The sequence below is a fragment of the Telopea speciosissima genome, chromosome 2 (genome assembly GCF_018873765.1).
Source record: "Telopea speciosissima isolate NSW1024214 ecotype Mountain lineage chromosome 2, Tspe_v1, whole genome shotgun sequence".
NCBI classification, from domain to species: domain Eukaryota; kingdom Viridiplantae; phylum Streptophyta; class Magnoliopsida; order Proteales; family Proteaceae; genus Telopea; species Telopea speciosissima.
Window position 1 is genome coordinate 80,830,160 of NC_057917.1, and position 15,786 is coordinate 80,845,945.

At 39.3% G+C, this 15,786-nt stretch overlaps 2 protein-coding genes across 2 annotated transcripts in view; one reads left to right on the plus strand and one right to left on the minus strand.

Annotated features, from left to right (window-relative positions):
• The window catches only part of LOC122652414 (protein WHAT'S THIS FACTOR 9, mitochondrial), a 62,466-nt gene that overhangs the window by 32,785 nt on the left and 13,895 nt on the right, over window positions 1-15,786 (plus strand). The gene's annotated exons all lie outside the window — the stretch shown is intronic.
• On the minus strand, window positions 7,462-9,591 carry LOC122652415 (lichenase-like). Its single transcript, XM_043846149.1, has 2 exons — window positions 9,467-9,591; window positions 7,462-8,534 (listed from the first exon to the last, which is right to left on the minus strand). The coding sequence occupies exons 1-2, from the start codon at window positions 9,561-9,563 to the stop codon at window positions 7,549-7,551; spliced, it is 1,083 nt and encodes a 360-aa protein (XP_043702084.1). The 5' UTR covers window positions 9,564-9,591; the 3' UTR covers window positions 7,462-7,548.

Consider the following 15,786-nt stretch of genomic DNA (forward strand, 5'->3'; position numbering starts at 1 on the left):
ATGGAGATCCCTTTACAGTACGGAAAAGAAGGGTTCAGAACTTCTCCTCCTCGATCCAGAGCACTAGTTCTTGTTGTTGACAAAGAAGGAGAGATCTAGAGAGAGAGAGAGAGAGAGAGAGAGATATGGGGGTTCCGTTGGTAAAATAATAAATAGTGAATCTAATCTCAATCACATCCACTTGGTTCTTCAATATTTGGGTATGTAGGAAACACAGGAGTTAGGAGCGTGGATTATTCTCTAATGCTGCCCCACATTTCATCAAAATGCTTCTTTTTCTCTACTTTAGAATTTTCAAATTTCAAGATAGGTGGCGGCGTACATGAACCCAAACTCTAATCGGGTATCGCTTTATATATGATCCGACGACTACCAACCCAATTCTAATCGGGTACTAATTATTAGCTTCATGGGTCTCTCAAGATCCATTTCATCTTAACTACACATAATTGATACCATGTTTGGATCGAGTAAGTTATTTATTAGAACATGCACGACCCGTTCTTCTAAAGGAATGCAACACAATGTCACATCAATCTCCATTGAATACTGCATCACCTCTAATGGTCAAAACCTTTACTTGAAGAGGAAAAAAAAAATTCTCTCTCTCTCTTTTGTTATAGAAATTTTTCTTAATGCAATTAGGGTTTTAGTTATTTTACGATATTTCAATCTAACCAATCAATTCGATCACTTCAAATGGTGTGATCCTAAGAAAAAGTATTTAACTTGTCTTTAATTGCACAAAAGAACGATACTATAAAAATCGTAACTTGAAAACCCCCAGTGATAGATATTTTTATCATACTTTCTTCCCCCCACAACAACATATACAATGGACATAGTAAAACATGGAATAAAATCACCGTCATGTAATAAATCCATTGCACAAAGGTGCAAACAATTACAAGGTCCTAAATTTCGACTAGTCACAAAACATTTGAAAAAAACATTTTTCTGACTTGGATGTTCTCCCTAGACGAGTAGTGGCAACTTTATTGAGCATCACCCTCTTCATCATTCACAACGTGTATGCCAAGCAGCTGGTGTGTAAACTATTGGAAAACCACAAGTGCGTAGAAACATAAATGTAAGTGCTTCTCAAGTACAGAAAAAAAAAAAAAAAAAAAAAAAAAAAGTAATTACAAAAAATTCATGTTGCCAAACAAAATTGGTGGTGAACCATTCAGAAACTTCACGGATCCAATGTTCAATATATTAAAGTGCTCGTATTGTAATTCCACCAAATCCCCCATTGTGAAATTATATAATATGATAATCCTAAAACAAAATGCCGAAGTCTATCCATAGTTGAGAATAAATAACGGTGCATGATAGACACTTGCATAAAATATAAAAAACTATAACAAATATATAATGAAATACATTTAATTAATTTAGAATTGGATAATAAGTTGCATGGACTGGGGTTAACCCGTCTAACATGACCCGAGTCTATCACCCTTACGTGGAACGCTTGGTTGATGAGGAGTTGCTTTTGGACGTTAAGTCATATATGAAGACTTTGCCACTTGATCACATTCAATTTGTTGTCATTGAATAGCTTTTGAATTCGTCAAAAAATTTAGCTGATGACGACGATTGATGTCCCACCATACCATACCACCAAACCCATCAAACCAGAAATACAAAATTTATATTCACAAATCTAAAAGATTAAGTAATATTTTTATTCCTCTTCTTAAGTCGGTTTATTGACCGTTACTCATAATCTGATAACAAATTCTTTCCACAAGTGTATAAAAGTCATAGCGTTTGTTAATTTGTTTAGACTTACCAAACCAAAAAATGTGAAAAATGTTATCCTTAAGAGATTAAAGACAACATTGTTTAGAACATAAAACAATTAATAATATCAAGCCCTCTATATCATATTTATTGTCCACTTGATCAAATTTAAAAGCTTTTTTTTAAGGATTAATATATGTAGACTATTTCAATTCTAGATGGCAGATAGTTCATAATAGGGTTTTAGGAATCGGTCCTCGGTTGATATCGAATGATCTGGATACGACAGATTTATCTTTATTTTTATTTAAAAAAATATTTTTATCTTCTTACCCTTGATCTATATTGATCTATGGATACAGTATTGCCCTAGAATTGAAATCACCCTTGATTGATAGTGATCTGATTCAAACAATTCGCCCAATCCGCTACCGATTCCTAATACCGTGGTCCATATGACCATGAAGCTTGCCTTGCTTGTTTTTTTTTTTTTTTTCTTTTTCCTTACAAAAGTTTGGGTAAAATACACATGAGTGCCCAATCTTTGTTAAAAGGACTTTTGAGGTATACAATCTTTCAAAAAGGACGTTTTGGGTGTCTTATTGGTTTTGTCATACTCCAAATTAAATATATTTTCAAATTTATCCATCTCAATCATACATGTAAGAGCCAATCACATTTTAATTTTGTTTTCATAAAAACCCCTCCTCCCCTTGTAAATGGCAAAAATAGCACAAATAGTTGACTCTCACATGTACATTACTTTCATCTATTGATACGTGCAGATGATCCATTCTCCTCTCAATCTCACTCCTAACCATCACCTCCCTTTAATTATCACCTCTAATTCGCGGACACCTCCAATTCCTCTAATAGGGGGAGTGGACCCACTTTGAGCAGTGGTTTCAGGCAAGGGGTAGGATGGTCATTTCTAACCCCATGTGAAGAATTGGAGGAGGCAGCAAATTGGAGGGGATAACGATTCTCTAACCATCACCTCCCTTTCTTTTTCCAACCCTAACCCCAATTATCACCAATGCCGCTGCCACCGCTTCATCTCCTGTAAACACCACCCCAACACCACCCCACCATACCATACTCCCTGCCCTTGCCATCCCTTCCCCGCGCCACCACCTCCCAGGAAAGACTTTTATCTTTCTTATGTGGTAAAATCTTCCATAAGAAAGATAAAATTGGAGACCAACACTTGTGGAAATTCGATGCAGTGAATAGAAATTACTTGGAGACTGTATTTACTGCAAAACAAACAGTACAAACACGTCCACCGTAAACCCACTCTCTATGCTACCATGTTCCTGTGGAAAAACACGGACTCTCACACAAATTTTCTTAAAAGAGGTACCTCCCAAGTTGCAACCAAGGTTCGTAATTTTGGTATCGGTTGGATTGGATTAGATCAATCGATACGGATCGAGATTGCTCAAACTCGGGAAAATATGACACTATTACCCCAGTTTTTTTATTAAAAAAAATTGATTTTTTTTACCTTTATACCCTTATCTGTACAGCTGGATCATATCGATATCGGGATCGGTCTCAACAGATACCAATCCAATCCAGCCAAAACCGGGTGATTTGATCCGAGATTACGAACTGTGCTCCCAACAGTAGCAACCCTAGTTTTACAATGGGAAACTTTCATGTACCTCCCTTGAAGTTTGCATTAATTACACTTTTACACGTGAGATTTAGAAAATTTCGCAAGCCACTCCTATTTTCCAAACTAAATAACAAAAAAACCCAATAGTGATTGAAAACCTTGTGTTTTAGTTGACCAAATTGCCCACATCTTCCCCAAATCGTTTAGGGTTGGAAACCCTTCAATCCTCTGTTCAAACCCTTCTGGCATCCACCTCTGTTCTCCCTCATCCTTCGATCTCACAACCCAAATGAATGGGTACCCTGAAGCCTCGAGCCCCATAGCAATCTCAAGCTCTGGGCCAGGATTGGGCCTGAAATCAGTTTGTTGACGAATCGACAGACAAGAACTCGATCGCCTCCTCTCTGTTTTATCGACCAAGGAGAAGAAATTGCAGAGGTTAGCGTCTGCGCCGACGTAGGGGAGTGAGAAGCTACTAGCTGCGACCAATTCGCTGCTACTTGCTCCTTTGGTGGGTTACTGCTACTTGCTCTTTTGGTGGGTTATTTTCCCTCTGGCTTCGACCCTGAAAAGAACCAAGAAGATGATGAACCTAGGGTTTTGGTTTTCAGAAATACACTTAGATCCAATCGACTACAACTTGTTGTTAGTCCTAATGGTTTGAATGTCGACTTCGTTGGTACCAATTACACTGGTGAAGCGACTGCGGCTCAGGTCTGCACTTTCGCACTGGGAATCCTAAAATTGCTCAAAGGAGAAATCTGGGCAGGGGAGAAGAGAAAACGCATACGTGGTCCTCTGGGCAGGAGCAAAGATGACTTTGGATGCAGTTTAAAGACAGAGAGAGAGAGAGAGAGAGAGAGAGAGAGATTGGCTTGAGGTTGAAGGAGTGGAGAGGGATGCAGGAGGCTGAGAGGAGAGGGAACATGGCGTTGCCTGGATCGTCCAAAAGGGCGTGGGCAAGGAGTCGATGCGCAGCTGAGACTAGCGATGGAGTAAACCGTTGGGTTGGTTTGGAGTGGATGATCCGGCCGGTGAACACCCCGCAGAAGGGTGGATCGTAATGGAAGGATGGGTCCACGTGGATGTAGATGTTGAAGAGCTTCTTGTTCTTCGTATAGGTTTGGTTGAAGAAGAGCTCTCAAATCGAAGCGAAGGGGAGAGGCGTTGTGGTCAGGACTCAGGAACATAAAGGCTAGTTTCTTTGGTGAGCCAGGGGGCCATGGTTTTCGATTCATTTTGTCGGCGAGGCAGAAGAAGGATTCGTCATCTTCCGGTAGTGGCGGTGGCGGTGGCGGTGGCGGTGGGGGGATACGATGACTTTGTGTTTGTCGTCGTATTTCTTCTTATCGTCACCGATCGGGATGAAAGTTGTTGCTGGGTATTTGATGCTGTTATTGACGAGAGGATTGAAAAGGTTTTCGAACATTAAATGATGAGTAAATTACTCCCCCCTCCCCTCGATTATGCTCTAATGACAAACCCCTCCCCTGGGTTTTGGGTAATGACTCTCCCCTCCCCTGCATTCCTTAGATTCTATCAACTGTACCCATTCCGTTAAAAAGGGCTGTTAAGTGTTATAGAAAGACTATATTACCCTCTGACCCCCTTCTTCTTCTTCCTCCTGCAACTCTGTCTGCAACTTTGCCCCCAATCGGTTGATTCAAAAATAGAAGATATAAAATCAATTTTCATTATAAATTGATCATCCCTACCCATTTAAAAGGAACACTACCGATCCATAACTCATCGTCTCTCCTCTTCCTACTTTCAGATGTCCATTGAGGATTTTATGTTATCAGTCTCTGTTTCTTGTCAAATCTTTACTAATCTCAACAAATCCTATCTAATTCGAACAAACCCAGATTAGATTCTTTATAGGGTCTTTTTTTTTTTCTTATTTATTCCTCAATTGCAGATCACTCTGTAGTCTTTATAGATGGAATTCTCTTTCATAGGGCAGCATAGAAGAATTCCAGAACCACAGGGTTAGGAATTAGAACCAGATTAGAGAAAGTTGATAGTCGGAACAAATCTGGTTGGGGCTGAACCTGGTCGATACGGTCTAATTAACAGGGATAATATGAGAGTAAAATTTGATTACAATGCAGTGGCTGATTTGAGACATATTGAGGTTTCCTGTTGGAGTTAGGAAACTTGAAAACCCAGATGGAAAACAGAAATTGGTAGCAGTGATTTAAGGGCTCAAAACAATGATCTAGTGATTAAACAATAATATGTGCAATTAAAGCAATGACTGAAACCAGATTCAGAAAAATCAGAATTGAAGAAGTAGCCTTGAAGTAGACTTGTGGAATATCAAACAGAAACCTGAAGATTATACAGAAACGGAATCCTTAATTAAAGAGGCAATTCAATAGCTGGTTGCGAAGGAAGAGAGAGAGAGAGTTATGATATTGGAGTAACATAAAGTAGGGCTTAGCTTCCAGTTGTGATTGGAGTGACTTAAACTATCTTCCTCACTTCACCTCATCACCGTGACCCACTCCCTTTCCAAGACTCCCAAAAATGAAACCCATCTTCCTCACTTCACTTCACCTCCACTCAGACGATCTTAATCGTTTCTTCTTTCTTATCTTTTCTGGGTCTCTTCTGTTTGTCCAAATTCACCATAATTCTTCTTCGTTGGGAACACCCAGATCAAGAATGTGGTGGTTTATTTCTCCGGTGACCTTTCCGAGGAGATACGTCAGATTCGGGAAGCCATTGAAGGTCTGGATGTTGGCATTCTCATTAACAACGTCGACGTTTCCTAACCCTATGCAAGGTTCTTTCATGGTGGCGGCGGTGGCTACGGAAGTGAAAGTGGTGGTGGATACAGCCGTGGTGGCGGCGGCGTTTCCTAGAGATGTTTTTAGGGTTTTGATATGGTTAGAGGGAATTATTGGAATATCACAAATATATGGGCATTTTGGGGTTTTATTGAATATATTTAAGATGATGTCATCACTTAACAGTCCTTTTTAACGGAATGGGTACGGCTGATAGAATCTTGGGAATGCAGGGGAGGGGAGAGTCATTACTCAAAACCCAGGGGAAGGGTTTGTCATTAGAGCATAATCGAGGGGAGGGGGGAGTAATTTACTCTTAAATGATTTGGGGAGAATGAGGGCAATTTGGTCAATTAAAATATAATTTTAACGTTTTCAGACACCAGTTAACGGATTGGGTTATTTTGTTAATTAGTTTGGAAAACAGGGATGGTACGTGAATTTTCCAAACCTCACTGTAATTAAGGCAAATCTCAGGAGAGGTACATGAAAGCTTCCCTTTTATAATGGAATTAATCAAGACAATTGAAAGCAACATGAATTACCAAACCCCAAGGGGCGGCCCAGTTGGTAAGGGGCGAGGCTAAGGAAGTTGAAGGTCTTGAGTCCAGCCACTACCGTTTTTTAAGCGGCAGCCACGACATAACGACCCAACATTGCCTTCTATTGATTAAAAGATGGTAAAAGGTTTTGTGCATGGCCGTCACACAGAAACCACTGGTAGGGACAAAAGTCCCATTAAATTCCTTTTTATTTGATGAATTGTCATTGGGAGGAATCTCTTGTGCGTGAATCCCTTTCTCTTAAATTTTTTTGAGAAAAGTATGCCTGAGAGCTCCTCCCTCTCTCCCTCTTCTTGTGCACTCTATTGATGAACCATAATCCTATGATTCTCAAAGATCCTTTCTTTTAAAACTTATTTTTAATTTTTATACTTAAGGCAATTTTTTTGAATTAGATGTGGGATTGATAGTCCCGTACACAAGAATTCGCAAAGATCTTGTCATTGTGTTAATGAATCACAAACAAAAGAGAAGACAGATAGTACCAAAAAAAAAAAAAAAAAAAAAAAAAAACAGTTGAACACCCCAAACAATTTGGATCCTCTGCTACCGCCTGCGTGTGCGGCAGGCATGCACCCTCACACAGGGTAGGGGCGAAAACCTGGTTTTCCAACTATGCGAAGAAAGAAAAAAAAAAAAAAAGGTTTAATTTTGCATTTATTGATCCAAAACATGGCGAAATACAGCTTTATTAAGAGAATACATGAAACTTCAACTGAAACAGCACATAAAAACAAGGTTTAATTAACCTTCACAAATTAACTAATTAAACCACCTTAATATATGGGGAAAACCAACTTTCTGGTAAAATCCTGCAACCCCTTTACGTATCAGAGATATCACAGTAGGAGAAACCAAAATTAAATGGGTATTTGGGTTGCATATTTGGATAGAAAAGTCCCCAGTGTTTCTCCAACTCTGGTTGCTTCCAATCTTCATCAAACAGGGCAAATAGATAAGTCTCTATAGGACTTCCAGGTCTCTTTGGAGTCCCACCCTTCACGTGTTGAATCAGATTTAAGTTGTAAGTCCTTGCATTATCTACTGAAGTTGCAGTACCACCAGCAGAAGGCCAACCACTCTCTGATATAACTATCTTCAAAGAAGAAGCACCAGCCCTCTCAAGAGCTGAATAGAGAGCATCAACCATGGCATCAAAGAGGTTACTATATCCAAATGAACCATCTTGTACCACAACAGATGAAGTTGTAAACAATGCATAAGAAATACTTATATCTTGTGGATTCCCAATATAACTGAAGTAAGTATAGACATTAGCAAGAAGTGGTGATTGGTGGTTTACCAAGAAACTAATGATAGGGTTTAAGTACCAGCTCAAATCACTTCTGAAAGCACCTTGGGATGGAGGGTAGGAGTTCCCTAAAATTGATGTCTCAATTGCTGTAGACACCTTAATTTGATTCTGTAATCCAGCTGATGCAATTGCATTGTAAATGTTTACCATGGCAGGAAGAACATAAGAAGAATATTGAGCTGTATAGCTATTGATGGGGTTTACTTCATTCCCAACAGCAATATATTTGAATGAAACACTAGGCCAGTAGGATAGTATGTTATTTTGGACCCATGAATTTGCAACATTAGGGTCTGATGCTATACCCTGAAGATCTGAGTTTGGGATACCTAACAGAACTTGAATGTTGGAGCCTCTAAGTGCTTGGAGAGCTGCTTGATTTGGATCATAAAGTCTCATGCTTCTAATGTTATTTGATTGGCATAGATTCACAACTTGTGCTGCTGATGGTAAGTTGTCCCCTTGCATTCCATAGCAAATACCTGTTTGTGCATCTGCAATAATAGGATCAAATTAACATTAGTTGATATATGTAACTCTTTTTTTATTTATGATTTTTTTCCCTTCACTCATGGCGAAGGAGGAATTCCTTCATCGATGGGTGTCAGAGTCTTGAGGTGAACATTGAGAACAATGATGGGTATTATCAACTTCATACAATAGGGGGAGTAATAAAGTAAATAAACTAATAATGATTTAATGACTCAAAAAGATGCACAATACCACAATGGAGGGTGCATGGATACATGGCATTGATTGACTTCGAGGTTGAAATTTGAAACATGGACTATTGAGATTGTTCACAAGAAATCTAGTCGTGACATATGCCACATCACTCTTTCACATTGCAAAACTAGGCATACCAATTTAGGAGATTCTTTCCTAAATGGAAGTGTTTAGAAAAGTTTTTGGACCGAGTTTCTCTCCACCCACGGTGAATGGGATCCCATTCACTGAGGGGGCGGGAGAGGGCGGGAATGGGTATTGGGAAGGTATTTTGGAACATACTAAAACCCTATGAGGTGTTTGTGAACCCTAGGATGGTGGGTGAATCATCTACTATAACTGGAGGAAAACTTTGTTCAAAAAAAAAAGTTTATGAGTTGCAAGAACTACTTGGTGTTAGAAAAACGAACTACATGACACCAATGTGAAGATTCTTGCGCAAGCACTCTCCCATCAAACCTGTGGAACTCACACCCTCTCTTCTCATTAAATGTCCACCCCTATTGGATGATTTGTAACACCCCCCCCCCATTGGTGCAAAATTGGACCTTGACATCATAGTAAACCCTCCCCCTTGGTGTTATTGTTTGCTTAGAGCCTTGGGTTAAGAGGTATGTCCTTATACCCACCCTCCACCCAAGCCCTTTGTATCCTTCTTTCTATAGAGGAAAAAAGTATATGAGAGAGAGAGAGGTATTACCTGCAATGTGTAGGGTAGCAGTTAGCAGTGCAAGAAGAAAGAGCATTGTTAGTGGTGCAGGAGGGCTGTTGTTTCGGGTTACGTAGAAGGTAGCCATCAAAGTAAGATGAAGAGAGAAGGTTGGAGTTATTGCATTTATTGTGAGAACCACTTAAAGTCCTTTTATAGTGATGAAGAGAAAGATAAGATTATAGAATTTAGTTGCCAAAGACTTTAAAAAACTCAAATTAATTAAAAAGACACCTCATGGTCAGACTTTTTCTACATGCGTTGCACGCCTTTAGACTTAGATTTTAACTGGCAACGTACTAACTCCATGTAGAAGAAAAGCTCACGATAGATAATAACAATTGGCCACTTCTTGACTTAGAATCAGGAAATTAATTAGTTGACTAGACCATGAATTAAGAGACCTATAATTCTAGAAATCTGATATGGTCGTATGATTTAACTTGTTTCAATTGAATACTCTACTTAAATATTGGACTTTGTCATTAATTTCTTGGTTAATTTTGCATAATGAGATTATAAACATAACTGTTTTTTATAATCTCATAATGTGAAATGGGAACGACTGTAGAAGCATCAATATTAGTGGAAGGATTTCCACCTTTCATGGGGCGGAGCGATCATTTCGTCCCATCTTCTGTCTTGACACAAGGCCCATGCTCATGGACAAGCTCATTTTTCTGTGTACATAGTTTGGAATCGGATTTAAGTCTGCATACATCTGATCCTTCCCAGACCTTGCTAAACACGATAGCCTTGTGCATTGGGTACGATCTTTTTTTTTTAATTCATGCCTTTATTATTATTATTATTATTTTTAAGTATTATGTGGCAGTTCGGTTAAGGCCCAAATATAATTAATGTTGAAAGACCAAGACAATGGAGTGTTAATCAGAAACTATTGACAAAGCATGGTCTATTCAAGATATCGTCTATCTATTCAACGGTCAAACTGTCAAATCTCAAACCAGAATTGGCCAACATTCTGACCCGATTTCAATAACTATGGTCTGGTCAGTATTTATGTTAAAGGGTTAGCCAGGCCATGATTTGGACAGTCCAATCTTCCACCTTAGGGTTGCAATAGGGTCTGGTTGGACCGGGTTTTTTAAAACCCCAGCCCAACCTTGAGTCCCCATAACTGGGTCCAGGCCTGACCCAAATGTAAGTCAGGGCTTGAAAAATCCAACCCTGACCTGCCCTTAGGGTCAGGCCGGGCTGACCCTATTTGGCCCTGATTATGGGGTGGGAAAGAGATAGATGCATGGGTTGGGTTGGGTCGGGGAAAAAGTTGTCAATTTTACATAAAATAATATTATAATAAAATATATTATATCACTTATTACCTTCATATATAATATATTATATAATAAAATGTGTGTGATGTTTAAAGTTTATGATTTATATTCTAATATCAATCTATATTTTATAGTATAACTTAAACAACGACAGCAACCCTAACCCGACCCGACCCTGACTCAGGATCAAACATTTCTAGCTCTGACCCGCCCTCAGGGTCAGGGTATCTCAGTTCAGGCCTTGTTCGGGCTCAGGACGGGCCAGGGTGGGTTCGGGCCAACAGTACCAACCTTGCACCCCTATTCCATCTCATAATTGTGATTAAGATGGTCAATGCCGCCCCAGTTTGTTAAACTGTAACTCATCCAATTGGTCTTTTGATTAGATAAGGGAGCACCAAACTATCCAATTGAAGGTAAGGATGGATGAAAATGTGGTTCTTGATGGCTTTGTTTAGGATAATAAAGAGTTACACACATCTAGCTTTCCATCAAAAAGAGAACAAAAAGTTCTACAACTGGTGCAAAGGAAAAAAAAAAAATGAAGGCAAGAATACTGAGATAGCTAGTTAGGTAGTAGGCCTGTAAACGGATCGGATTCGGCTCGGATACGGATCGGATGTAATCGGATTCGGATATTTGTTAGTCGAATACGGATACCTTTAAATGGATTCAGATGCGGATCGAATTCGGATTTTTGACTATCCGTTTACACCTTTGCCTTGTGTAACCCGAACCTTCCTCCCTCTAGTGGATACAATTCACTCTCAATCCATAGTTTTAGATCATGATTCTCTTCTCCTCATATTCTAGAACCTATTGAATCTTCAAAAACCCTCAAGATCGTTATTTACTTAATTTTTTATAATTAAGTATTCGGATTCGGATTTTTATCGGAGTATTCGAATTTTTTTCTGGATATCTCTAATCGAATACGGATGCCCCTAAACGGATACGGATGCAGATCGAATTCGGATTTTCGGTTACCCATTTACAACCCTACTAGGTAGTACCTAAATAATAATTGATCTACGAATCAGCCGCCAATGAGAAGAAGCAAATCCTTAAAATGTACATTATAGGTACAACTTGATTTACAACTTCACCCACATTTTGTTATATAATATATTATATATGTAGTTAATAAGTGATATAATATATTGGGAAAAGATCTCTGTTCGGGAGTGTGGCCTATGTCAACACTCCCATGAGTCTTTCTCTCTCCTCCCTATGTGAAAAGATACCTCTGCCCCCTTGTTTTTAAGGAGGAGAGAGATAGACATATGGGAGTACTGGCGTAGACCACACTCCCGTACAAAAAACTGCTTCCCTAATATATTTTAAAAAAATTATGTACCCCTTCCCTGTACTTTGCCTTAATTACACATTGTTCCCCTTGATTTTCCCACCTTACATACGATTCTCCTATAATTTTTGAAAAATTAATAATGCCTCCCTTGCCATTAGCATGTGTCTGCTAAGTGTTGATGTGGCGTAGTTAGATTTTTTATAATGTCCAAACTAACCCTTGGTCATTGTCAGATGACCCATTTATCCTATTGATAAAAAACCAAAATAAGAAGGGAGAATTTGCCTTTTCTCCTCTCCCAACTTCATCTTCAACCTCTGAACCTTGAAATCGCTGGCAACCATACCCCTACCATAGCCTGAGTATTCATGCTCACAGTGACCATCGCTGTCATCCAGACTATTTCTGGGTTCTAAAACAGATTCCTTCCCAAGCCGGTTTCTTTTTCTTTCTTTTATAATTATTAGAAGCCCTTCCCCATTCTTGTATTATACGATTCGGTTTCAAGTTTTAAGTTTCAGGGCAGCCAGCCCCCATTCTTGTATTTGTGGCTTGTTAACGCAGGAGAGACAGAGAGAGAGAGAGAGAGAGAGACAATGGAGTTGCTCAGAGTTTCTTTTACAACAATGACTGTTGTGACTCTTCTCCTTGCTCTTGTTTTACCTGCCATTTATGCTCAAGGCCCTGCACCTGCACCTGCACCTGCACCTGCAATGCCTCCTTCAAGCGATGGTTTCTATGCCCAATCCATGGTTTTTCTTCTCTTTCTACTTCTCATTACTTCCTTATATCCTTTCTTAAATTACTCTCTCTCTCTCTCCTAATTTCACATGGCTGTATGTTTTTGGATTTGTTTAATTCTATTTTATCCCATTCCAATTGGGGGAAGCATTGGATGGGTTGGAACTTTGAAAGAACAGGTTGTCCACATTCGATTCATTTGGTGTTCATCAAATGAGAGAAGAACACAGATCGAAATGAAGGAGAAGAAGAGAAGTTTGATAGGCCACAACTTCTTGATCGTTTTGGAATGCATGCACAGGTGGGGACATTGAGGGATGCTGAACTTAGAGTGAAGATCGTAGAGGAGAAAGCTCGGTTTGATCGAAATTCTAAAGGGTTCTGCGATTCCTACAGGATAGAACAAGAGATGCTCCAGCGTGTTCAAGCAGAGCAGCAGCATTGGAATATTGAAATCAACACCTTCTGCGGCGCTCTTCACGTGGTAATGGAAATTATGATGATGAACCGATCTACTGTCAGTCTTTGCAGTGCGTGAATTTAAAGTTTCAGGGAACAAGAGTCCGAGGAGGAGGAGGCGGCAGCCGCAGTGGTGGGGGTGGAGGAGGAGACAGCGCTGTGGTTGTGGTGGTGGTGGTGGCGGCGGTGGGGGAGGAAAGAAATGAGTGTTTTAAGGTTGAAGATGATGAAAATGGTATCATTATAATTCTACTTGTGGTGTTTTAGAACAAGGGTTATATTATCTTTTAAAATCATTAACTTACAGCAAGCCAACACCGTCAACCATGGCTCATAAGGGGTCAAAATGTAAGGTAGAAAAATCAAGGGGAGAAACGTGTAATTAGGGTAAAGTACAGGAGAGGGATACATAATTTTCCCTATATTTTATTATAGTGTTATTTAACGTAGAGTTGATAATTTTCTACCTAGCCCATTCCAGTCCATGTATTTCTTTCCTCCTCCCCATGATCAAGACCAATCAAGGTCATCCCGGCCCGACCCTAAGGGCGGGTCAGGGTTGGATTTTTCAAGTCTAGAGTTAGGGTCGGGTAGGGCCTAGGTCCAGCTAAGGGGACTTAGGGTTAGACTTGGGTTCTATAAAGTTCGACCCAACCCGACCTTGTTGCAGGCTTACAACCCTAATGTAATGTACATTGCGCTTCTCTGTGGCTATCTCTCTCCTTCATATAAAATGACATATTTGCCCCCTATTCTTGAAGGAGAAAGATAAAAACAGGCGGCTAGAATGTATGTTATGCAGTTCGACAACATTCTATCTCCCCAAAACGCCAATAGTAAATTGAGAAAATATATATATATATAAATATATATATATATATATATATATATATATATAAATATATATATATATATATATATATATATATATATATATATCGCTAAGAGAAATCTATTAGGGACAGAAAGCGACGGGACCGGTAAGTTAGGAGTCAGGGTTATGAAAATTGGAATCGATGATAAGTCGATCAGTATTGATTTTGATGAGAATCGGCCAAAATCTGATCAAAATTGGGACCGATTCTGACCCTAATCGGCCGGCCAATTCAATGGATCCGATTCCAATATGTTTGAAACAATAGTGTTGTCAGCCCAACCAAAACTGAACCAAAGCCAGCGTTAGACAAGACAATCTTCCTAATAATGATAATAGTATTAGCAGAGAAGAAAGAGATGCGCGCCCAAATGAATTAAAAATAATTAAGGTAGTGTAGTAGTGGTGAGATATAGATAGTGATGAGTTAATAGAGAGAGAGAGAGAGAGAGAGAGAGAGAGAGAGAGTTGTTGTTACTTGTTACTCACAATTGGGTAATATGGCAAGTGGTGGCAGTGTTGTATGAGCAATCACACTTAATGGCGGCGTTGAAGTCCCCACTGTCGAAACTCGCTGAGTCATTAATGGCGATTCCAGTACAAGGTTCACCACTAATGTTCCACTTATCTGAAGCCGTCAGACCCCATTGCTCGAAAATGGAGTTTATAGCCCTCACTGCAAATGCAACAAATAATATTCTCATTTAATTAATTAATTAAAAACTTAACAAAACAAACTAATTCAAAATCAACTCAGTGGGTCTGGGTGGGTAATGGGTTTCATCTTCTTCTCTTCTTTCTCTCCATGGTTTCGAATTAAAGACCATGGATCAATAACTAGGAAATTTAAAGTTAGCAACTGAAGCAACCATTCAATAAGAAGAGATCCATACAGAAACAAAGGGAAACTTGCCCTTTACATACTACAAAACAAGTTATAAATCTACAAGTTTGAGAGGGAATTTTCAAGAGAGAGAGAGAGAGATTTGAACCTTCAGATGGGTCAGTAGTAGCATTGGCTTGAGCTTCAGATAAGAGGATGAAGTAGTAGTGGCTGCTGATTAGGAGGAGGAGGAGGTAAATGGTGCAGCACAAGGCATGATGAGGAGCAAATGCTGAAAAACATCTGGGTTTCAACATTGATGATTTCTTCCTCTGTTCTTCCATGTTGTTCATATTTGGGCAAATAATTAATCTGGAAGATGTAGAGAACAATCTCATGGAGAGATCCTTACAGTACGGAAAAAGGGTTCAGAAGTTCTCCTCCTCCTCCTCCAGAGCAGAACTTTGTGGACAAAGAAGGAGATGGGGGGGTTGGTAAAATAAATAGTGAATTCTAATCTAAAAATCACATCCACTGGGTTCTTTAATATTTGGATACATCAGAGACACAGAAGTTACGAGCGTGGATTATTCTCTAATGCCGCCCCACATTTCATCAAATTGCTTCTTTTTCTCCACTTTGAGAATTTTCAAATTTCAAGATAGGTGGCGTACATGAACCCAAACTCTAATCGGGCATCGCTTTATATATGACCCGACTACCAACCCAAATTCTAATCGGGTACTAATTATTAGCTTCATGTGTCTCTGAAGATCCATTTCATCTTAACCACACATAATAGATACC